This window comes from Cupressus sempervirens, chromosome 9 (genome assembly GCF_028749045.1).
Source record: "Cupressus sempervirens isolate cs-2001-9-10 chromosome 9, ASM2874904v1, whole genome shotgun sequence".
In the NCBI taxonomy this organism is placed as follows: Eukaryota; Viridiplantae; Streptophyta; class Pinopsida; order Cupressales; family Cupressaceae; genus Cupressus; species Cupressus sempervirens.
Window position 1 is genome coordinate 114,766,841 of NC_143126.1, and position 24,973 is coordinate 114,791,813.

Consider the following 24,973-nt stretch of genomic DNA (forward strand, 5'->3'; position numbering starts at 1 on the left):
TTTTTACCTAGACAACAATAACAATGTCATTCTTTCTTGTCTCATCTAAATGGAAGCCTCTAGACATAAGCTTATACCTAAACACCATATGAAGAAAAGTAATGTTATCTAACACTAAGATATAAATATTCATTATTTGTAGGAATATGTAGCATTCCTTCTTTCATCCCTTCCTTTAATATATATGATGGATGATTTAAATGAACCACAAATGCGATCATTTTTGTTATATGTTATCTTAAAACTAGAAACTATATATTTGGGTCGCGTGAGTGTTAATAGATTATATATTAATTTTCAATATATAATTTAAACCTTTCTTCTATGAGAAAAGATGCATCTCTTTATTATCATTGCAATTTTATCTTAGGTTTGACTGCATATTTTTCTATTTTCTAGCAATGTCATTATCTTGGCATTTCCTTGCATATTTTTCTATCTTCTAATAATTTCATTATACTTGTATTTTTCCTAAAAGATTAAGTCACAAAATTCTAATTGTCTTTTTTGTTTTGCAGCAAGGCATTTTTTCCTTGAGACATACCTAGATCAATAATGGACTCATGAAAGAGTGGCAGGTAGTTCAATTAATAAAGCACAACAATAAAAAACTGAAACTTCCTAGATTCAAGTTTTAAGTTCAAATAAATTAAATCCCAACGATTGCCTCGTGAAAGATGGGTAAGCAGTTCAATTGGTAAAACAAAATAGCAAAAAATGAACTCCTAAGTTCAAATTGCAAGCACATATAAGTATCCATATTAATTAAAGCAATAGAGCCAGGCTAAGAGCCTCATACATTTGCAGACAGATTCAAAATTAGGTGTTAGAATAAATTATCAAGACAAAGGGTTAGTAACTCAGAGAATAGAACACTCCAATAGTAAATGAATTATCTTATATTCAAATTGCAAATGAGCATTAGGGACTATTATTTAATATTTTTAATAACTATTTTTAAAAATATTTTTTAAAATTTAATTAACGTAGGAAACGTCATATTTTCATAAATGCCAATTAGAGAAATATAGTTTCTTATAGGAGAATTTGACAAGGTGTCCTCTCGAATTTGACAAGGTCTCCTCTTGTTATATGGGTTATCTAAATAACTAAATACATCCAAAAAAAATGAACAAGAATAAAAGAAAAATAATTTGAATTTATATCAATGAACAACTATAAAAGCTAAAAGGAACAAAATAAAAAGATATAAATAAACACCAAAAATACACAAATTTTAACACACAATGAAATCTTTACTTTAATTCCACCTCTAATTATATTATGCCTCTTTTATGAGATCCTACACAATCATTTCATGCAACAATTCAAAGCAACCATTTTTTATAATTTGTTATACTGCTCAATGGACAAGAAAGCCCATTTGGGAAAATACAATGCACTAGATAGACAAAGCATGCACACTAAAAAGATACCTAAACATGCTTTATTTGAAAAAGCAAAATTATCTAAAACTTCAAGCTTACATTCTTTATTTTTATGATATTGTCTAAATAAAGCTTTAAAACAAAAGCTAAATCAAACCTTAAAAACTAAAAAAGCTCCATTTGAAAGGAAGAATCTTCAAAGCATGAATGCTGACACCTATTAATGGTAACTTTCTCTGACAACAATCTCACAAAACCACACAATTGAATCCTAATTGCTCTTTGAAGGAATTATAAGAGAAATTTAGGAACCTTCTAATAGAGCGGGTGGCTTAAACATCAGACACTAAGGATTGAATCCTAGGCCAAAAGTGTTAAATATTCAAAGTTGACTTATTTTTGTGAGCTTAATTTCTTTCTTAGTGTGTGATGTTTAAGGGTGACCCTAACAAGTAGAGAAATATCATTGAACAACTATATTCTCTAACCATAATTTGTGGAGTGGTGGATAGTTGCTTCTCACATACGCGTTGATGGACTCTATGAATCGACAAACATATATTGTACACGAATTGTAGTCATGAGATCACAATCAACCTGGCTGCAACACTGCAATGTAAGAAGCAAATATAAACAATTTAATGACCATTTGTGCCACAATCAATATCCATTGATGCAATGTGAATAATCTTCCATTAATGATACCTTTAACTTGTAGGAATCAATAGCCACAAATGCAAAATGAGTATCATCTAGCATTAACAATTTGCCTGCTTTCAAGATTTTTATACCTTCCTTCATACTACAATCTCCTTCAACACATAGAATGTAAATTTCATCTTCTTCTAATGATGACCATATCTCGGTTGATGCAAGACGACCCACTTTAAACAAACATTTTGAATTGTCAAAGATCCACTTAACTTAAACATTAGGGACTATGAGAAGCACACTAGCACATCAATGTGTTTCCCAATTGTGTTTTACACATGAGAAACCATGTATTTGATTATAAATAATGATTAAGTCCTCTTGTCCTTATTTTTCTTCTAAACACTATACAAAACATAAAGCGTTTCTATTTAAAAATTTCAATCTCAAAATTGACATTAACAATCATTTAACATTTTCCACCCTTACACAATTTTAAAATTGTTATTAAATGTCATAACTCTAGACTTAAGATGGTTAATATATTAACATGAAAATGCCCTAGTATTGATTTGGTTTTTCTAATCTACTTGCACTCTAAAAGTGTGATAGTAATTAGATAGAAACACGACAGAAAGTACAAAAACATTGACATGCTTACAAATTTGAACAAATCTAATACATTGGCTCTTATAATATATGCAAAACCTAATAAGTTGTGTGGGCCTAACAATCTTATCTATCATAATGAATGGGAATAGTTTATTGAATCTTCAACTCATGACCTTGTTCCATTCTTAAATTTTAACTTTATTGTGTGTGTGTGTGTGTGTGTGTGTGTGTGTGTGTGTGTGTGTGTGTGTGTGTGTGTGTGAGAGAGAGAGAGAGAGAGAGAGAGAGAGAGAGAGAGAGAGAGAGAGAGAGAGAGAGAGAGAGAGAGAGAGAGAGAGAGAGAGAGAGAGAGAGCTGTATCAATTAGCGAGTCTTACATTTTTTTTCTCTTAAAGGAAATTCAATATCAAGTCCTCCAATATTTAGTAGTAAGATCTGTTGAAACGACATCAATTGCAAATAGACTTATAAGAAAAGGAACCACCTAGATAAGGTCTTAAAATGAAGCATTTATTCAATGATAGTTTCTTACGACTACAGATTTGAACTAGTGGGGTCGTAATGGGGGATCCCATCCTCGAGAAAAAATTAGAGGCACTAACACCTCCTCCTTTCAGTCATAATGGAAAAATCCTCATTCCCACTACATACACTTTCTAGCACAACCATAAATGTCATCCTTGCCAACAACTACTCACATGACCACCAAGGTGGAACCAAACCAACATTGACACTTTATTCGGGCTAGACTGGGATTTGAACTTTGGTTGCATCATTTACAAACTCAATCTATTTATTGTAATGATTAAAAACATAATATTCTATTTTTTAGATAGACAAAATATAAAAATCTATTAGAATAAAAATAATATTCTATTTTAATATAAATAATATTTAAATATGTATTTGTTATACGAAAAAATAAAATTGACTTTGTGGGTTTGTCCCATAGTGTGATACTTAAATCATGGCCTTGTTGTTGTCATCAAGGTTAAAATACTTGCTATCTGAGACCTTATGGCTTAGTGATGCATCAAACTAAACCAAATTAAATTGACCTTTAGGAATTTATTTCAAAGTGTCACAAATAAGTGATGACATTGTTGTTGTCACCAAGGTTTATATATTTGATATCTAAGACATTACACCAAAATGATCCAAAATTAAATGACTTATCTAATTTTTTTAATATGTTGTAGTTTGTTTTATAAAGGCCAACCCCTTTATTTTGTTTTGGTTGCTTAATATTTCAAAAACATTTATCAAACTAAATAAAAAAATTGAACTATTATATATTAATAATATATATAAAACTAAATTAAAATAATCAATTAAGTAGCATTAATCAATAAATTAGAAGTTTTGTTCCATAATACAACCAAATGATATTAATAGCTCAAAAAATATTATCCATAAAAAATAATATAATATTATAATAATATATTAATATTATTCAACATATATTTGTAACATCTAAAATGATTTTCATATATATATATAATATCTCTTATATTCATTATTGTATTTGTAATAGTTCACTTTGCACCATTACTAAATTAGTCTTGCACATATCAACAAAAAAATATTTATCTTATTTATAATTGGTTCAATTCATTTGATCTGATAGGACCCCTTTTTGGGAACTTTCTCCCTATATGTAGATTTGTACAGATTGTAATTAAACATAATTGCATTCACTTGAAAAAATTAAAACCTAATATTTTTTCCATAACGAATTTAATATTATTTAATTAATTTTTCATACATAAACGAAAAATAATTTATCTTAGATATAATTGGTTCAATTTATTTAATCTTATAGGACCTGTTTTTGGGAACTTCCTCCTTATTGCATTTTTAATGACAAGATAATTTATATATGTAGATTTGTACACATTGTAATTAAACATGATTGCATTCCCCTAAAAAAATTAAAGCCTAAATACAAATTTAATAATATTATTTTTAAGAATTTAATTAAACAAATTGTATATAATGCAATCATAAATGAACTTAATTATAACAATATATTTGAGAAGTAAATACTTAAAAATAAATAAATTGCGGTCTTATATAAAATATATATTATTATTTATATTTAATATATTTTTATTATTAATTGTAAAACTTTACATTTCTAAATACATCAAACTCACATAATTTCTTAAAAAAAATTGAGGTTCACCTTTTTTAATCTAGCCTCTTTGATTAAGAACTAGTATACTCAAATCATTAATTGAACACAAATTGAACACCCTTATATTCTAAAGTTAATAACATATTCTATTAATTACAATATAATAAATATTTCACAAATATTAAAATTGACCCAGATAATTATTCAATCTTTTGTCAACGATAATAATAATATAAAAAGAAAATTACTTTAGAATGTAATTTGGTCATAATTACATCTAACACGCAACTTACCGGGAATAATCTATTCATGATTTTATGTAGACCTTCACAAGATTTAAATACTTTATTTGGTGGATCCCCCAACCGTTATGGTGGTATATACAATGGGTATCCAACGGCAAGATATACACATTGTAAATGCGGCCTGGACGAGTATCTCCGCAACGGCGAGACAGATGTACACGGTGCACAAGTATCCATCGAACGGCAGGATGGATATCCACAAAGTATATGCAACTTCAACGAGTATTTATCCAACGGCGAGACATATATACACAAAGTATATGTAGGCTGGACGAGCATCATCCAACGGTGGGAGATATATACCCGAAGTCTAAGCAGTTTGGACGAGTATCCATCCAAGGGCAAGGTATATACACAGAAAGTATACGCCGGGGCCTACATTGTATTTTGCGATACTCCAAGAAAGGACGAGGCCAGATCTAGCTCATGTTCAATCAGGCCGTAGAAGCAGAGGGACAAGTATATATACACACAAATTGCAACGGAGGCACTTTGAAGAAGAGTGGCCAGAAAGTTTAGCGGCAGGGCGTACAGCTGTGATTTTTTTTTAGCTTGCTTACTTCCCAACGTTCGAAACGAAATTTCCGCGATAGTTAAGTTACTTACCCACTCGCTACCCAACGATGCAGGCTCAAATCCCCACACGAGAAATGGGCTTCGACGAGGGGCCTGAAGATGAGGAGAGAACAAAATGAGATGGAGGTTAGAGAAAGAGAAAGAGAAAGAGAAAGAGAAAGGGAAAGGGAAAAGGAAATCTACAATAGTCAGAGAAAGGGGATTCCGGAGGAGGAGAAGTATTGCAGGAAGAGAGGCGAGAGAAGGGAGAGAGTGGTATTGGCGGAGAAGTTTCAGATGGGGGTGAAGAGCGATGGCGGAATGGCTGTGCTTCTAGCGGCAAAGAGATCATTGCAGAGTAGTTTGGAGAAGTCGAGGGATTTAGCGGCAGCTCTGGAGAAAACAGGGCCCAGATTGGAAAGTATGAGCAAACGATTGCCTGAGTTGGAATCGGCGGTCGGTCCCATGAGGAACCACAAGAAGGTGTTGCGGGGTATTGGCGGCCATATTGATAGAGCAGTTGGTCCTGCGGCGGCTGTGCTGAGGGTTTTCGATGCTGTTCATGGCTTGGAGAAGTCGTTGCTTTCGGATCCGCGGTCGGACATATGGGGGTACTTGAACGTGGTGAATCGGCTGGAGGAGGCGCTCAAGTTTCTGGCGGAGAATTGCAGCGTTGCAACGCAGTGGCTGGAGGATGTGGTGGACCATATGGATAAGAACTGTATTGGGGAGATGAATTATTTGCCGCATTTGAAGAGAAGCTTGGAGAATTTGAGGGCTTTGCAGGGGGATGAGCAGGAGAGAGCTAAGCTTGATGGGGGGCTTATGGCGGTTGCGTTGGATAAGCTGGAGGGCGAATTTAAGCGGCTGCTTGTTGAACATACGGTTTTATTGAAGGCCGGGGATATTTCGCCCTCTGATAGACCCTGCATTGCAGCTTCGCCGTTGCCCGGGACGGTGGTTAATAAGTTGCAGGGGATTCTCGAGAGATTGACTGTGAATAATCGGCTAGAGCAGTGTATTGATATTTATGTTGATACAAGGGGCCGCAATGGTAGGGCTAGTTTGGAGGCTCTGGGGTTAGATTATCTGGATATTGAGTCCAGTAGCGTGTTGGATGTGGAGGCATTGGTTGATAAATGGTGTAAGGATTTGGAATTTGCTGTAAAACATTTGTTGGAGGCGGAGTTTAGGATCTGTGGGGATGTTTTTCAGAAAATTGGGTCTGATGTTTGGATGGGGTGCTTTGGGAAAATTGCATTGCAGGTGGGAATGATAGGGTTTCTGAAGTTTGGGCAAGGGGTTGCTAATAGTAAGCCGGACCCGATCAAGCTGTTGAGATTGTTGGATATGTTTGATGCTCTGAATAAGCTGCGGCTGGATTTTAAGAAGCTGTTTGGGGGCAAGGCGTGCTTTGAGATACAGAGCCAGACGAGGGATTTGGTGAAGAAGCTGATCGAGGGGGCTTGTGAAATCTTCACGGAGTTGCTGACCCAGGTGGAGTTGCAGAGGCATAGACCGGCGCCTTCTAATGGCGGTGTTCCAATGTTGATGAGTTTTCTGGTAGGTTATTGCAATGAGTTGCTTGAGGATCGATATCGAAGTGTTCTGACCCAGGTTCTAGTGATAGAGAGAAGCTGGCGGCACGAGAAATTCCAGGAGAGGATCTTGACGGATGGAATTGTGAATATAGTCAGGGCCCTAGAGCTCAATATGGAGACATGGTGTAAGTCGTACAATGATCCCGTGCTTTCACATTTGTTTATGATGAATAGTCACTGGCATTTTTATGTTAGTCTTAAGGGAACTAAGCTTGGGAATCTACTAGGAGATCCCTGGCTAAAGGAACACGAGCAGTACAAGGACTACTATGCTGCTATGTATTATAAGGATGGTTGGAGTAAATTTCCGGCCCTATTAAGCAGGGAGGGTTTAATTATGTTCTCTGGTGGCCGAGCCACTGCCCGTGATCTGCTAAAGAAGCGGCTCAAGGCATTCAATACTGCTTTTGATGAGTTGTATAGAAAGCACGCAAAATGGGCCATTCCAGACAAGGAGTTGAGGGAGAAAACATGCCACACTGTTGTGCAAGCATTGGTTCCAATATACAGGAGCTATATGCAGAGCTATGGTCCTCTTGTGGAACAAGATGAAAGCCCTAAAAAGTACGCGAAGTATACTCCAGAGGATTTGGAGTGGATGTTGGGTGGTCTATTCCAACAAAATGTGGAAAAAGCTGTAAATGGAATAGCAAAATTCAATAGAACGATGAGCATGGATACGACTAACAATCTCATAGCCAGCAATGGAAAATCTAAGCTTTTGCGCGCCTCTTCTGCGGTTATCTGATCAAGCATGGCATTCATTGGAAATGGAAGGGGTCCCGTGAAGCTTGAGTGCAACAGATAAATGAGAATAAGGAAGGAGTGGGCATGGCTTATGTACAGCTGTTTTGGTTTAGTTATTAGAAGGAATCTTGCAACTTAGATGAAACAGAATCAGTTTCCAGGATCGGCATCCCTCTGTTGACTATGCTGTCTCTTCAAGCCTTCGAATGTCCCATCCTTTTTGGAGTCTCTGGGAAGGGAATGAAAACCTTATCTGAAGAATGAATATTGGTTGTTCTTTGAGGGTTTTCTTATGACCTGTTTCTAGGGGTAAGCGAAAGGGGAATCCATGAATTGGTGGATCATTCTTTACTCACAGCATTTACTCATCTTAGAATATATAAAACTAGCATCATTGAAAATGTGCTGAATTTACAATCTAGTCTAATAGCATGTGACATGCAATTGTAAACAAAGTTGGTCTGATTCAAATGCTTCCAGCATAGGGGCATTTGATTCCATATGTGATCAGAAAGTTAAACAGTGGTGTTTTTGAATTACAGAAAGCAATAAAGAGCTTTTAAACTTGCACTACAGCATTTGTAGCCTACTTGTAATAATTCTTTGCTCTATTTATTCTTTGTAGTTTATGCCTCGAAGGGCCTTTTGTATTCATTCCAAAGATCGCTTCTTGTAAAAGTTTTGCAACCTAATTTGTTTAACATACGGTTTTTGGTATTGCATTTTCAAATCTCATCAGTTTATCTGATTTATTTAAGCGAAATAATGGGTGGTCGGTGTTATGGTCAATTCATTGGAGTGGCATACAATCTTTGGTGACTCGGACGATTTACTGGGAAAAGTTGTTAGTCTCCTTTTGGGGTGCGTCATCCTTTTCAGATTACTTTTTATTGTTATTCAGAACAGATGATGGATTTTCAGGGAGAAAACATCAATGATGATTTCTCGATTCTCTTCTGGTTCGTAATTGGTAAAACTTCTAAAGAACATGTTAGTGCAGATATGAAATACCAAAAGGGAACAGAAAAAGGTTGTTTGCATTTCTTTTGGTGCAGCTTTGGGAATTGGACTCAGCATTTACTATCAAAGGATAGTTTCATTTGTGGATCCCAATGTTAGAAGGTAATGACTGCATCTTTCATTTGAAATTAGTTCTGATGCATTGATATTAACCTCTCATCTGCAAGAATCAATTTGTTCACTTGTCTTGCTAATAGCCAGAACCTTTAGAGTCCACCCTTAAGCCATTTTTGGTACATCTTCCTTCTATGCTTACAAATTCATCAGAAGCAAGTTTTGAACTATGCGTTGTTGAGTCAGACTATTCTTTCTATCTTTGAAAGAATTCCAGTAAGCTAGTGACTGAATCGATGTTCGTTTCTTTTTGGTTTTTCAGTTCTTTTTGTTTTTTCGACCACTATTGCATGCATGCTTTGATTATAGAGTAAGTGACACCAGTAAATGTCAATATTTTTTTTCAATGTGCACTAAAGGAGGAATGGTGTGTGGGTGGATTTGTTTTCCTGGAAGAACTTCTCTCTATTAGTTACTAAGCTTTGAACTATATGGTGTCTGGCACTGTTTTGAGTCAGGCTAATCTTTGTTTTGATATTGGAAAGAATGCCGGTAAGCACAAGTGACCTAATCATTGTTCATTGTCTTCTGTCAATTTCCAAAGGCTTTTGAAGTCATCCTAGGTTTTTCCTTCACCAATGCTTTTGGTTTTGTAAATTCCTGCACACGTTTAGCGATAAGTGATATTAGCAGTGTTACTCGGGGACAAGGTTCCAGCAAAATTTGATCCCTCCCCATTTTTGGAAACTTTTCCCTTGGCTGTCCCATAAATTAATGTTTGATTTTTGATAATTTGTTTGATTTCCACTCTCGTGTGAACTCTAAAGTTAAATTTTTTGACACAGACATTATATGTTAAGGTCCTATTATTCATATAAGCATGTTTTTATCCATAGTTAAAATTTCTCTATGTATTTTAAATTTTCCCAATTTTTTATATAACTGTTCCCATTACCGTCCCCTGTTCTGAGGAAAAAAGCTGTGTACCGGAAGCTCGTTTCCCCATCCCCCTGCCCCCTCGTCCCAGAACTTGGGATAACATAGGATATTAGTTAATGACAATATCTGTTTGCATCAAAGTAGTATGGTGTATATGGGATGGAGGTGTTTTCCTGCAAGAATTTCTCTGTAATAGTTTCAGATAACTATTTTTGTTGATAAATTGTTGGACGGTAGACTTATTTTACTTGTTTGGGATCAACTTAGCCACACATTAATTTTGATGGCATGCTCAGATGGAGAATTACCTCGTTTGAATTTAACACTGCTTTCTCTCCTGGTGTACTTTTTGTAGATCTGATGCCCAAGTACTTATTTTAGTGATGCTTTTTCAGTGGCGTATTTTTTGAACCTGAGAATCTGAGTGTGAGTCCAAATGCTTAGGATTGCGTACATTTATCTTTGGTTCATTTAAGACTACTGCCATTTTCTTTCTTTAGCAAAATATTCATGAGAAAGGGGTAGCTAGAATAGAAATGTTCTACAAATAAACTCACAAGGACTCATTTTCACTGTCGCCAGTCCATAGAAATAAACAGTCAAAAGAATAAGAAAGATGGGGTAATTAGAATAGATGCAATAATGAGTTGCATTTATGATTTTCCGGTTCCCTTAACAAACAGAATTTCTTTTGTATCTATTGTAATCAGTGTGTATTGTACTGGCTACTGCCAATGTATATGAGAAGCAATCAAGAGTCAAGACTATCATGAAATGTTCTAACAATCACGGACAATATGCAGTATGAAAGGCAGATAGTATACCATATCATACCCAACTTATGTCATTAGAAATGGCATCCTCATTGATATCTGAACAAGTTAAATTCAAATTGAGTTGACCAAAGTTATATGGACTAAAACAAAAAGCTAGAAGATGATGGAATAAGTTGAACAAGTGATGATTAATCAACACGAGATATTTGTAGTCCATGATAAGAGAGAGAACTTACGGTTAGAACGGTGTGATCTATCATCGGGACTAGAAGTAGAACTTTTAAGAACATGGGGCTATACATTAAATAGGCTATGGAACAGTTAGCCTCGACATTAAATAGGCTGTGGAACAGTTAACCTCGCCATCGTAGACTTTTGCAGATAAGTTCTTTTTCTGTAAAAGATGATGAGCTCACCGAATTTCTCATCAGCCCTCACTAGAAGGACTATACCAAAAACAAGCTGTCAAAACACTAACATAGTTATGCATCATACTTCAAAATAAGCAATTAGAGTAACAAAGTTTACCAGACTAGACCAAGATAATACCTTTCTGATGCTAAGACTAGTTGAAAAAATTAGGATAATACCTATTTGGAGTTTCTGTGATGATTCGTACAGTGGAAATCTTCTGAAACTTGAAACTGCTGCCTTGATGGTGTGACAAATCGAGTTCCTTAATGCAAACTGAAATCATCCAGATGTTGTACAATGGGAACCAAGAAAGACTGAATCTTGTCAGGTTGAATTTTGTCCATTTGGCACTGAAAGTAAGTTACTACAAGGAATTTTTTAGCTACCCCTTACTGCATTTTTACTTTCTTTTATTTATAAATTGATTATCGTTTGTGACTAGAAGTAGATTCTTATTGCACTCATTGGGTTACACAACAGGCAAAACATTTAACTGTACTTACCCTCTGGTTTTCTTTCAGTTTGCCTGCACAGTGAAGTCATAGTGAAACAGTTTTGACTTCGACGATTATATATCAGGTTAAAAAGAGAAAGTTGCGTGGTTCTGGTATTCTCTTATTTAGATATATGTTGCAGCGTAATGTCTGAGCAAACATTTTTTTTTTTACAATATGTAACATTTGAGACATGGTCTGTAAGAAGTCCTCATTTCGACACGAAGTTGTTACGCTCTCAGAAGAAGGGAGGAAAAGGTAAATCTTAGGTTTTTCCTGGTTTAAGTTGGTTGAGGGTTTTCTTCTCCTCGGGGTAGATTGTGTCTTCAATCGTTATTCTTTTGATCTGTCTGTCTCTAGTAAAGGGTTTCAGGGTCCCTTCAAAACCTGCTGTTATTATGGTTGCTGGCTGTAGGTAACTGGGTTTCGGTTGGGGGATGCTGGTTCTGTCCGGCTCTGAACCATTTTGGATCTTTATTGTTAAACCTTTGTAAGTTCTGTATGTGATTTTGGGTTCCCTTAAAATCTGTTTTAACCTTAATCGAAAATATTTGAGGTATGATAATTGAGATTTGAAAAGGCTGTCATAATGGAGCCCAGTGAGCAGGTCTGTGAACCAGTTGACACTTTTCCAACACCTAAGTAAGGGACTATCATAACCTTATCACCAAAACATGCCAAACGTGGGGACCATTTACAGCTTTGTTGGTACTCTGAACTTTGTACAACATTAGCTGCAATCAATCTTCTGCAAATCATTAGTGCACCTCTGCAATATTATATTTCATTTGGAAGCTTACTACCTAAAACAAGCAAATGCATCATCATGAATACTCCATCCAAGCTATACATTTGGAACTTATACCTAAAACAGGCAAATGCATCATCACGAATACTCTATTCAAGATATGTTAAGTTGGTTGGAACATACCCAATTAGTGGTTCAACCGCATAATTATACCCAATCGCCAGTTATCTGTTTGTTGGCGTGTGATATTATTTGCAGTTCATGTGCATGAGTGTACTCCGCCTTATTCGCTAATAAGCACAAATGATGAAAACTTGGGATGAACTTGTGATTCGTGTGCATAATCGTGTTTCTGGACGTATGTAGAACTGCAAATCTAATAATGGAATTAAAATCCCCTTTTCTAAAACTATAATTCCTCTTAATAATAAAATATCAAGCTTTGTATTGTCGGAAATACTAATTGTTTGGCTTGCCTATTTTGTTTGTAGAGTAGTAAGGGGGAGGATTCGCTATTTAAAAAATAGTAGTAATAACTAAAAATGGTAATAATTACTAATATAAAAATGTACTAGTAAAAACATGTAATGGAGTTATCAAGTGGTCAATAGGCACTTGAGTTTCAGGGTGGACTTTTAAAAAATCCTTTTTTTTTTTAATATTGGCGATTTTTTTATTATTTTGAAAAACTATTTTTTTTAATCGCGAATCTCTCAATTTTTTTAATTTTAAATATTATTTACATTAGTGATTATTTTGAAATCATAATTTTTGAGTAGAAAATATTGGCTAATCTAGGAAGTTTGCTAATTGTCATGGAATATTACAAATCAAAATTAAATATGTTTTGTCTGGTGGAAATTGTAAGGATAATTACATTATATTCTCAATAAATAGTGAAAGCTAAATATTGGTAATATATCCCTAAAGTAACTAATATAACGATAATTATTGGTAAATTTTTTTTACTTTTTTTTGATGATATATAATATTTAGGTGAATCAAATCTAATCATGTGGCGAATCTTTGAGTTTAAATTTTTAAATAAAATAAATTATTGAGCGATTTAAAATATTTTAGAACTAAATTTAATAAAAATATGGTGATTTAGGTTACATTAAATCTTAAATTATTAGTCAAATTATTAGCAAAAAATTTCTAAATTTTTTAAAATTATGAATATTCACCACTAAAAAACACCCTACTCTAATTTTAAGAGATTTTGGTGTAATATATAGATAATATTTATCAAATAGATTTATTGTTTCTTTTTTAATGTATAACAAATGTTATTAGTATATCAATATTTACATTTCAATGTATCAAGTTTTTTGAGGTTTATAAATAATATTTATTAGTATTACTATTATTTTTTAAAGTGGACACTTATTTTCATATGAATGAATTCCTATTATGATGTCAATAACAATATATTGAGTTTATGTTTACTACAAATATGTTTAGTATTTATATGGTTTATTTATACCATTTGAGTATATATTTACTTTCAAATTAGCTATTGAGTAAAGAATTCAAACTAAGAAGAGATTTTATAAGAGCTTGCCTAAGGCAATGAATAAAAATGTCAAGATTTGGAAGTTAAATGAATAACACAAGAAATATATTGTAGATATTAGTTTTCCACAATCTATTAGAATTCGTTGCTATATTTTCTAGGTAGATTTTTGTAACAATTTTTGCATCAATGTTTCGGATCACACTCCGTGATCCATCATCAGGATGAGAGAGTTGAAGGAGAAATGTGGTAAGATTGTAGACCTAGGGTGGATAAAAACCGAGGGAGGGGGTGTGCATGTGGTAGGGGGTGCACTGTAGTCGAGAAGAGTTGGAGGTTTAGCAATAAGGTGAATGAGGGGAAGTATAATAGGTATAGGGAGAAAATATAAGAAAATGATATATCTAAATATGAGAAGACATAAGCGAAAAAGGAACACACTTACTAATAAAAATAAAAATAAAAATAAAGATAAAAGTAAAAATCGTTTGAATGATACACACACACACACATAGTATTCTGAAAAGTAGATAAAAAGTTATAATATATAAAACTATTGTTATTGTCAATAAAAATATAAGCATGGATTTTAAATAAAGGCGATTAATAAATTGTGTGTGTGTGTGTGTGTGTGTGTGTGTGTGTGTGTGTGTAATAAATAAGATTACATGAAAATAAAAGAAAGAATAGATATGTAAATAAAATTATATATATCTATATAATACATACTATATATAGTTTTTATTTACATATTTATTTATTTTTATTTAATTTATTTCAATTTATTAAATATATATAAATAAATATATAGAAAGTAAATAAACGTCTAAATATATGTGTGAAAACACCCCAAGTATATATATAAACAAGAGAAAAATAAAACTAAAAACAAAGAGAGGAGAAGGGGGGCGGGGGGGCGGCGATAAGAGCAGGTGAGAGAGGGAAAGTGATGGGTGGACGATGGGGAGAGAGAGCAAAGGGGGGGGGGAGAGAGAGAGAGAGAGAGAGATCTTTAGGGGTGACCCGAATAGTTTTTGATAGAGGATAATAAGGATTGCCAAGAATGGCTAAGAAATAACCCTTCATCTTGATTAAGGTTCCATGGGTGTTTGCTAATTTCAATGGCCTCTTTATTTTTTCGTCTAAAGAAATTATCTTCTTTACATATGACTTGACCCTTCTCTAAGCAAATGTGGTGTTTGGTGGTTGAGGAGTGTTCAACTGGGGCTGACTTGGCAACTCTATCGTGTTTTATGTTAGCCACATGTTCTTTTAATCAAGTCTTGATAACACAACCTGTTTCTCCTATATAAGGAACTCCACATGAACATTCAATCTTGTAGACTTTTGATTCCATAAGGGTATCTTTGGGTCTTTCAGAGAGTGGATACAATGTTTAACCAATGAGAAGGGTTTGAACGTACTATGAATGCCCTTATTGGCTAGGATTTTGGCAATCTTGTGGGAGATCCCATTGATAAAGGGCAATGAGACCCTATGAGAGTGAGAGATTTTGGGAGGTTTGGATTGAAAAAGGATAAGGATTTTGGTGTCTTTGATAGGCTTTGCGATTTTTCTACTTGAGTACCCATTCATTTGAAAGACGTTGTGAAGATGTGAGAGCTCAAGGTCTATGTGTTCATCATCGCAAATGTGGAGGGCTCTCAAGATGAGCATCTTCAAAACACCAAATTTTTGACTAGGGTGGTGGTGTGAAGATGAATGGAAGTATCAATCTATGTGGGTGGATTTTTGGAAGACTCAATGGCTTATAGATCCATCAAGTTTTTTGATGAGGTAAGATGTCAAGAAAAGGGAGTTAGTTGTCTAACTCAATCTCTAATGTGAAGGAAATGCGAGGAGCAATGTTGTTGAGATGGGTGAGGAAGTCTTGGAGTTTGTCTGGGCCATGGGGCCAACAGATGTTTGTGTCATCTACATATCTTTTCCACCATCTAGGTTTGAGGGGAAAAGAATTGAGGGTGATTTCTTCAAAATGTTCCACGTACAAGTTTGCAATAAGGGGAGAAAGTGGCGAGCCCATGGCAACCCCATCAACTTGTTCATAGATAATGTCTTGGAATGAGAAAAAAGTGGATCTAAGGCATAATTCGACTAATGTTGTGATTTCTTCATTAGTCTTTTGCTTGTAGCTACATGATATGATAAATTGTTTGATTGTATTTAATAATGATTAATAATAGAATAAAGCCCAAATATGCCCCATGAGTACAATTTAGATGTGCCTAAATATATAGGCAATGCATGATTACTAGGAGATATGCAAATGATAACCTATCAATGACACTAGGTGGAATCATATGTGCACCAAAGGTGGATCATCTTCCATTGTACAATGAAGTATGTGCGAACATGTACAACAATGAGATGATGATAATGTAATAGGAGCACTAGAGGTGAATCTTACACATAAAGTGGAAAGAGATAACAACTATCACCACCTAAAGTAGAATTCTCCTATACAATGTACTAAATTAGAATGTGAACTCCTAGGAGTCTACATTGCGAACTACTATGCAATGCATTATCCTAAGTAAGCTTAAGTAAAATGTAATTGAGAATATTTTATTACACCAACACCCCTCTTAAGGGCAACTTAGGAGAATGCATTTAAACTCACAATCCCAAATGACAATGCAAGATAGGTCTCATCTACTAGGCCATTTTAGGCACCCATGTACAATATGAAAGTACAAAAGCAACGCAATCTCTCATAAAGAAGAGAACAAGGAAAAATTTCATGGTGAAAAATCCCCCTCAAAAAGAATGATGGAAAAAAAAACAAGATGCACGGATGGATAGAGGACTCAAGCCCTCCAATACTCCTTACATCATGTATATATAATCAAGTACATACCCTCCCAAAGGGGAGAAGTTGAAGACAAACCAAGAGCTCCTCCTTTTCAATGTAGAAAGTACACCAATGGTAGATGCTCTAGGCTCGATGCAAAATTTGCTCCATAAGTGTTGAACAACATTACTTCCCTTAGCAAGAAATAAAACCAAAGGTCTATGTATGAAGCTTGCCCAATATGTGGGAAGAAATCTCAAATTATATGAAACCTCTGAAACTTACTAAGGTGTCCCCACATTGAGATTGAAAGGTGTGTCATCTGGATTAGGTGTAAAAGACATGTTAGGATTTAATGAGGATGAATATAGAACATGTGTAAGAAAATCATGTCTCCTTTGAGGATAAAAAGACCCCCTCCAACCCTCCAAATGTTGTATCAAAGGGTCCACAATCATGTGAACCTCGAAAGACTAATCAAGTGGAGAATGAAGAAGAGGTCAATATGTTCCCTTGCAACAACTCAAGAAGGATATCTTCATCAAAGAGAGGATGAATGCCATTAATTGTGTCTTCCAAAACGACAATCTAGGACTCCACCAAAAAACCTTGCTTTATTTTCACAAAGTCATCCCACAAAATTTTGTTAGGAAGCCAGTATATATCTTGTTGCACTGAAACACAAGAATCCATGGCTGTAGGAATGTAAATATCACCAGAAGAAATAATAGAAGTGATCTCAATAGGAGTAGATGGAATGGATGGCTCAAGAACTTGGTCACATGTGAGAACTATATATCCAAGGTAAACCAACCAATGTTCTCAAAATTCAAATCAACACTAGAAGTGTGAGCAACATATGAAGAATCACCATTATCATCAAAAGTAAAATCTACAAAGGAGTATAACCTAGATGCATGATCAACCACTCAATTAGGAGGAATATTTGTATTCTCCAAGTCTCTAATAATAATTGGATCAAGAGTGGATTCCATGATCTTCCTTTTTGTACCTTCAATGATTTGATAGATGGAAAGGAGATTATGGGTCAACTGAGGCACATGCAATACATTATTAAAGGTTTCTCCCCTAATATCAATCGTTTCTTTCCTAATAAAATTAATGTAAGTACCATTTCCCATCAAAATCGGTGGCATGTGATAAGATTCAAATAAAGAAAAAATGGACAATGAAGATGCAATATGATGTTAAGTCCCTCAATCATGAATTGAAATAACAATGAAAGCTTGTTCTTTGACCTTAACTTTCTTGCAAGTGTGATTCTTGCCTTTATCAAAATTTGCATGCTGTGAAGAAGTTTAAGTAGCCATTCTTGAAGGTAGACTTATTTAATTATTCTTAAGAAGATTCTTGTTTTCATCAATATGCTTCTTGTAACAATAATGTTCATCATCTCCATTCTTCTTGCAATATGCACAAGTAAGAAACTCCTTGGATGATTTCCCCTTATTGTTGAAATTGCCTTGATATGAGGAGGTTAAGTATTCTTTCTCTTGCTGTATCTTTTGCTTCCACTAATTTTGCTTCTTGAAGAAACAATTTTTTTGATTTCCTTGATTTTTTTGTTTCCCATTATTATCCACCAATATCATAGACTTTGAAGACTTGAGAATCCCCATGCTCATCAAATTTGATTGCTCTAGCATCAACATCTCTACAAACACGTGAAATGAAGACATAGTTTATATGAAGCACCCATAGTCAACTTATAAATTTTGAAACTAGAGAAAAATATTGAATACTCTAATGGAAGAATATCCAAAAAATTGTGAATCATGTGATCATCCTCTGTCCATGCCACAATCCTTGAGTTTGGCTCTAATCTCTATAGCTTTAACTACATAGTCTTGGATTGTATCAAAGTCCTTGACATACAAATTGGGGATTTCTTTATCAAGATTATAACCATACAAATCGCCAAGTTTGCCCCAAACCTCTTTGATTAAGGCACAACTCTTAATATGAAAGATGAGATTATTTGATACATACACCCTCAAAGTTCTAAGAGGTATTGTATTTTTAGAGATCAAGTCTAATTAAGCATCATGATTAGATGGCCCAACAATTATTCCATCAATATACCAAGTCAATCCTTCTTCCATTAGGTCACTCCATGCATAACTTTCCATGTGTCATAATTAAGTGGAGTTAATTTTGGAAATTTAGGAGAACCCATGATGCAACACACAAACACACACACACACACACACACACACACACACACACACACACACACACACACACACACACACACACACACACACACACACACACACACACACACACACACACACACACACACACACAATGATGATGATGAATTTGGTACATTATAGATAGTGTGAGTACGATTGCCACTTGCAAAACAAGGTGAAATGAACTTTTGATTTCAATGAATATGACTATAAAAATGTTGAAGGAACATCCTAGGTGTAAGGGCAATCTTGCATCACCCACAAATATTTCTATTTACAATTTTTTGTTTTGAATAAGGGCTATTCCAATGTAGAGTTGTTTGTGGAAGCTTGCTAATTTTTGGAAGTTGGTCTTATGTGCTTAGATTGTTCTAATTTCATATGTGGAAGTTCATATTAGATATATCATCTTGCCAAGCGAGTTTCATTGCTATATCATATGTATTAGTGTAGTTCTTGCAAATTTTTGGTATTAATTTTGGCTATCAAAATTTTAGGCTTAGTGATGTAGGCCTAAATGACTCCAAAATGAGGTCAAATCTCAACTAATGGATGGTTGTGCATTTATCTGATGTAAAACAATAAATTTTTGTTTCTGAAGAGGGGTTATAATAGCCAATTGGGTCAACGATTTGTTAGTTATGGTCTTTAGAAGTGGGTCACCTGAAAATGTAGTTTGTAAATTGTCTTCAACTAATTCTATGTAATAAAATATGATAAAATAATATAATATGAGGTTGGTTGACCTCAAGAGTTAGGGCTTAGTTTCTAGAACCTTTTGGAATGGTGAAAAATGCCTATATAAGGAAGGTTTGTAGGTTGTCTATGATAGTTCTAGGTGATAGTCATAACTTTATCTTGCAGATTGTTGTAAGGAAGATGTCCATGTGGGTTTGCATATTGTAATTATGAATTCTGTAATTCCAGATTTGTGGAGATAATAAGAATCCCATATTTTATTTTCTTAAATTGTTTTTGTTTCTCTATTTATGTTATGTGTTTATGGTATTAAGGGGAGCACCCTTCATCAAGTGGTATTAGAGAAGGAGTTCTTGAGCATCTAGATAGATCACCAACTATGAGGTAGTTTGCACGAGGACCATGGTTTGGATTGTGTTTGTAGACAGGTCACCAATTGTGAGGCAATTTTCACTATGATTTCAATGAAAGCATGAAAATGCCTCCACAAAGGGAATGCGGTGGAAGGGTTGAAGGTGTTACACTTGAGAGTTTTAGAGCCCTTTAGAGGCAACTACAAGCATTGCAAGTCAAACAAGATCATAGAGGTATGAGCCTTGTCATAAGAGATGAAAGTGAGGATGAAAGAGAAGAAGGAAACGTTGATCAAGAAGGAGAAGATGAGGTTCCAAAACTAGAAGAAGAAAGGCTTTAGAGCCATCTCCAAGATTGGAAAAAGACCTAAATTTGAGGTTCCCACATTTTCAAGAAATCTTAACCGAGAGGAATTGATTGATTGGATCAATGCATTAGAAGAATATTTTGAGTATGAAGATATTGAGGATCTTGTTAGGATCAAATTTGCAAAGGCCAGATCGAAGGGTCATGCAAAGATTTGGTGGCAAGAGATTCAATTGGAGTGAAATAGAAGAGGGAAGGATAAAATTAAAAGACAAGATCTGATGATAGCTAAATTAAAGAGATCATTCATTTATGTGGATTATTAGCTTGATTTTCTCAATAAAGCACAAGATTTGAATCAATTAGGAAGACCTATTCAAGAGTATACATAATAGTTCTATTGAGTTCTCATCAGAACAGATCATGCAAAAGCTGACAAGGAGAAAGTTTCTCGTTATCTTAATGTGTTGAGGCCAAGCATTTAGGAAGAAATAAGTTTGGTCTGAATGAACATTATAGAAGAGGCATACCAAGTTTCCCTAAGAGTTGATGAAAAGCTAAATGAGAAGTTTGAGAACAAGAAAAGTGGAAGAGGTTGCAGGGGAAGATCTAGCAGACGGTCTTATGCAAACAGAGATGAAGATTGGAAGAAGGGCGAGGTGTAATACCCCTTCTTTACTATCATATAGATTTTGTTGTTAAAATTATATTTAATTATTCTTTGGGCATGCTTGATGCAGGAGCATCTTGGGTTGCACTGCTATCCTGCATGTTTTTAGTTTTTATTTTACTACTGAAATTGGGTTCTATTGAAACTGCATTTTCTAGTTTCTGGGTGCCTATTGCAGATCGTGTAACTAATTTTACATAATGAATTAAGGGCTGAAAACTTTAGAGTTTAAATATGGCCTAGATTAATATCTATTTGATAGAGCATAAGTTCTAATTCCTTATAGTTTGGGAGATATGGAAATTCTCTCGGAACATCAATTTCTGGCAATTCTACGTGATAGTTTTATGTGCTCAACTTTCAGAATGGATCCACACTTTTCCTTAATGAATTAGACCTTGCACACTTAAGGGGTTGTAGAAGACCTAGATAGCTACCCATAGTTTGAAGCATGAGTTCTAACTCAATCAGAGCTAGGAGGTATCATGATTTTTCTCGGACATCGATTTTAGGACTGTTAATTGCTGATGCAGGCTAACTTGTGTATTTAATTTTGGTTTATTTTGGTTTAATATTTGTTGAGAGCTGACTTGTGGCTTCTCCATGTTATAGAATGATCTGTAAGCCATTTTGGCTAGTATAAATAGAGTGTTTAGGCTAAGAGCTAGGGTAGTTAAGAGGGAAGAGTTTTAGGCAATTTTTGAAGAGGATCGTAGAGCAGAACTGGAAAGTGCAAATTTGCTTCTATTCTTTGTGTATGAATGTATTTTTTATCTGGCCATAACCCAGAAGGCCTTATAGTTGGGCATGTACGTTGAATATTTGAAGAATGAATGAAAGGATTTTACTCTTCTTCCTACTTTGGTTGCTATTCTTTGTGTTTTCTTTCGTTGTGTTAACTCTTGCAGGGTTGTTTAGAGAGTTGGGTGTGCCATTGGCCCTAGTTTTCCTAGTCTTTCCTTGTGTCAGGTGGTATCAGAGCTTGAGGTTGATCCTTGTAGAGATTCGATTGTGTAGAACCCTAATTTGGCTTTGGTTGTAGGGTGACAGATCTATGGATTTGACCTATAACTTGCAGAGGGTTATGATCTTGTAGGAACCTAATTTGTAAAGATGGTTCGTGGTAGAAAAAATACTAATAATGCTATATTGGACTAGTTGAGACAAATTGCAGCTAGATTAGATGTTGTGGAGACAACCCAGAGGAGTGGATCACCTCTTGATGATGTAAGTGATGATGAGGCAACAACACCAAACCATAATCTAGAACGTGAAGAAGATCAAGATGAGGAAAGATAGCTAAGAGTGTTGTCTAGGGAAAATTCAAAGCCTGCTATAAAAGTTGTTCCTTATGATGGAAAATTGGATACCAATGGTGGGTTAGATTGGATCTTAGATATGGAGAAGTTCTTTGAGCATGAAAACACTCCCAATAATAGAAAGGTGAAGATTGCAGTTACTAGGCTGAAAGGTCATGCTTCGCTATGGTGGGAGCATTTGCAAACTGATAAAAAAAGGAGAGGAAAGGAGAAGATCAAAACTTGGGAAAAGATGGTGAACAAGATAAATAAAAAATTCCTTCTTGCTGATTATCAAGTTAGCTTGTTGAGAAAGATGCAAAATTTGAAACAAAAGGACATGACTGTGAAAGAGTATACCAAGGAATTCTATAGATTGGACATCAGATTTGGACATGTGGATGATGATGTTGAGAAAATTGCAAGGTACATAAATGGATTGAGATCTGAAGTTGGAAAGTGTGGAAGAAGCATATTAATATGCCTTGAAAGCTGAGGAGATCTTGACAAAGAAGCACGAGCAAAGACAAAGAGGTAGAGGTGGTAGATTCCAGAGAGCCAGAGGCAGATCTTATGGTGAATGTGGTAGATCTAAAAGTTTTGGTCAGGATAAAGGAAAATCTAAATGGAAGAATGATGACAAAGACAAAACTGAGTGGAAAGGTGGTAGCTCATACTGAGGAGGTACTAGATCTTACTGAGGAAGAGGTAATTCTTATCTTAGAGGTGATTTCAGTGTTAATTGTTTCAAATGTAGTAAAGATGGGCATAGATATTTTGAATGTAGATCTTTTGAAAGTGGGCAAAATAATAGAAATGTTGTGATCCAAGAAGACATTGAGAGTTCACCAAGTGGACCTGAGGCTGGAGAAAATCTGATGGTGAAAAGAACCTTATGCAATAAGGGAAGTGATAAGGAACCTATCCTTAGAAGAAGTTTTTTCAAGACTTGTTGTAAGATGAATGGAAAATGCTACAAGGTGATCATTGATAGTTGAAGTTCAACAAATTTGGCTTTAGAAGAGCTGGTTACAAAGTTACAGTTGCAGAGGCTAAAACTTCCCAAACCTTATCATGTTTCATGGATCAAAGATGAGCATAAGATATTGGTAAGTGAGCAATGCCTTGTGAGGTTCAAAATTGAACATTACTTTGACGAAGCGTTGTGTGATATTATGCTCATGGGTTGTTGTCATATTTTGTTGGGTAGACCTTGGTAATATGATAGATATGTTGTACATGTTGGAAGATTGAATCAATATACTCTTTGGGTGAATGTGAAGAAACAAACATTTTTACCTTTTATTGAAAGTCTAGATGAGGTCAGTTGTACTACAATAAAAGTTTGCATGGTTAATGGAAAGCAATTTGAAAAGGAAGTAAAGAACAATCAAGTTTGTTTTGCCATAGTTCCTAGAGGACCAAGTGTTGGTAGTAATGACCAAGCAACAAAAGTTGGTATGACAACATAAATTACATAATTGCTGAATGAGTATAAAGATATTGTTGCTGATGATATTCCTGATGGTTTACCTCCAGTAAGAAGCATAAGTCACTGTATGGATCTAATTCCTGGAGCTAGTTTTCCAAACAAAGCACAATATAAATTGACACCTATAGAGAATGAATAACTTAATAGACAAGTGCATGAGTTGTTGCAAAAAGGTTTGATTAGAGAAAGTTTGAGTCCATGTGTTGTACCTACTGTATTAGCACCTAAAAAGAATGGAGAATGGAGAATATGTATTGATTCCAAAACTATTAATAAGATCACAGTGAAATATAGGTTTCCTATGCCGAGGATGGATGCCATAATGGATTGTTTGAGTGGAGAAAAGTACTTTACCAAGATTTATTTGAAGAGTGGCTATCATCAAATCAAAATCAAAGAAGATGATGAATGAAAGACTACTTTCAAGACAAAGGATGGTTTGTATGAATGGTTGGTTATGCCTTTTGGTTTGACTAATGCACCTAGTACTTTCATGAAGTTGATGAATGAAGTTCTAAAAAGATTTTTGGGTAAGTTTGTGATTGTTTATTTGGATGATATTATGATATTCAATAAGACTAAGGAAGAACATCTTGAGCATATTAAAAAAGTATTGTAGAGGTTGAAAGAGGAAAAGTTGTTGATTAATCTAAAAACAATTCTTTTATACAAGAGGAGATTGTGTATTTGAGATTTTTGATTTCACCTGATGGATTGAAGATGGATCTTGAGAAGGTTAAAACAATTTTGGAGTGTCCTACACCTAAGAATGTGGGTGAGGTGAGATCATTTCATTGTGTGGCTAGTTTTTACAGAAAGTTTATAAATAATTTCAGTGCTATTTGTAATGCTATGACTAAGACAACAAGAGGAGATAAAAAAGAATTCAAGTAGATACATGGAGCTGATAAGAATTTTGAGACTTTAAAACAAAAGGTTGCTAAATTACTTGTATTAGCTTTGCTTGATTTCAATAAAGTATTTCAAGTTGAATGTGATGCAAGTGGTAATGCAATAGGAGTTGTATTAAGTCAAGAAGGTAAGCTTGCTGCTTTCTTTAGTGAAAAGTTGAATGATGCTAAAAGGAAGTATTTTATGTATGATTAAGAGTTTTATGCTATTGTTCAAGCTTTGAAGAAATGGAGACATTATTTTATTCCTAAGGATTT

General features: G+C 34.7%; 1 protein-coding gene and 1 long non-coding RNA gene across 3 annotated transcripts; one reads left to right on the forward strand and one right to left on the reverse strand.

Moving 5' to 3' along the window:
- The first annotated feature begins 5,550 nt into the window (after positions 1 to 5,550).
- EXO70G1 (exocyst subunit exo70 family protein G1) lies at positions 5,551 to 8,571 on the forward strand. The gene has a single exon (XM_089799195.1). The coding sequence runs from the start codon at positions 5,769 to 5,771 to the stop codon at positions 7,995 to 7,997; it is 2,229 nt and encodes a 742-aa protein (XP_089655321.1). The 5' UTR covers positions 5,551 to 5,768; the 3' UTR covers positions 7,998 to 8,571.
- Positions 8,572 to 10,640: 2,069 nt separating this feature from the next.
- On the reverse strand, positions 10,641 to 12,834 carry LOC149537810 (uncharacterized). 2 transcript variants are annotated; one of them, XR_016356460.1, is made up of 3 exons: positions 12,625 to 12,834; positions 11,376 to 12,427; positions 10,641 to 11,247 (listed from the first exon to the last, which is right to left on the reverse strand). It is a non-coding gene; the product is annotated as an uncharacterized LOC149537810 (long non-coding RNA). The 2 variants fall into 2 exon arrangements; XR_016356459.1 differs by having other exon boundaries at positions 10,641 to 12,427.
- Between the last annotated feature and the right edge of the window lie 12,139 nt (positions 12,835 to 24,973).

Bases quoted from the DNA above. Each gene is read 5' to 3' on its own strand.
- EXO70G1 (XM_089799195.1), top strand. From the start codon at position 5,769: ATGAGGAGAGAACAAAATGAGATGGAGGTTAGAGAAAGAGAAAGAGAA.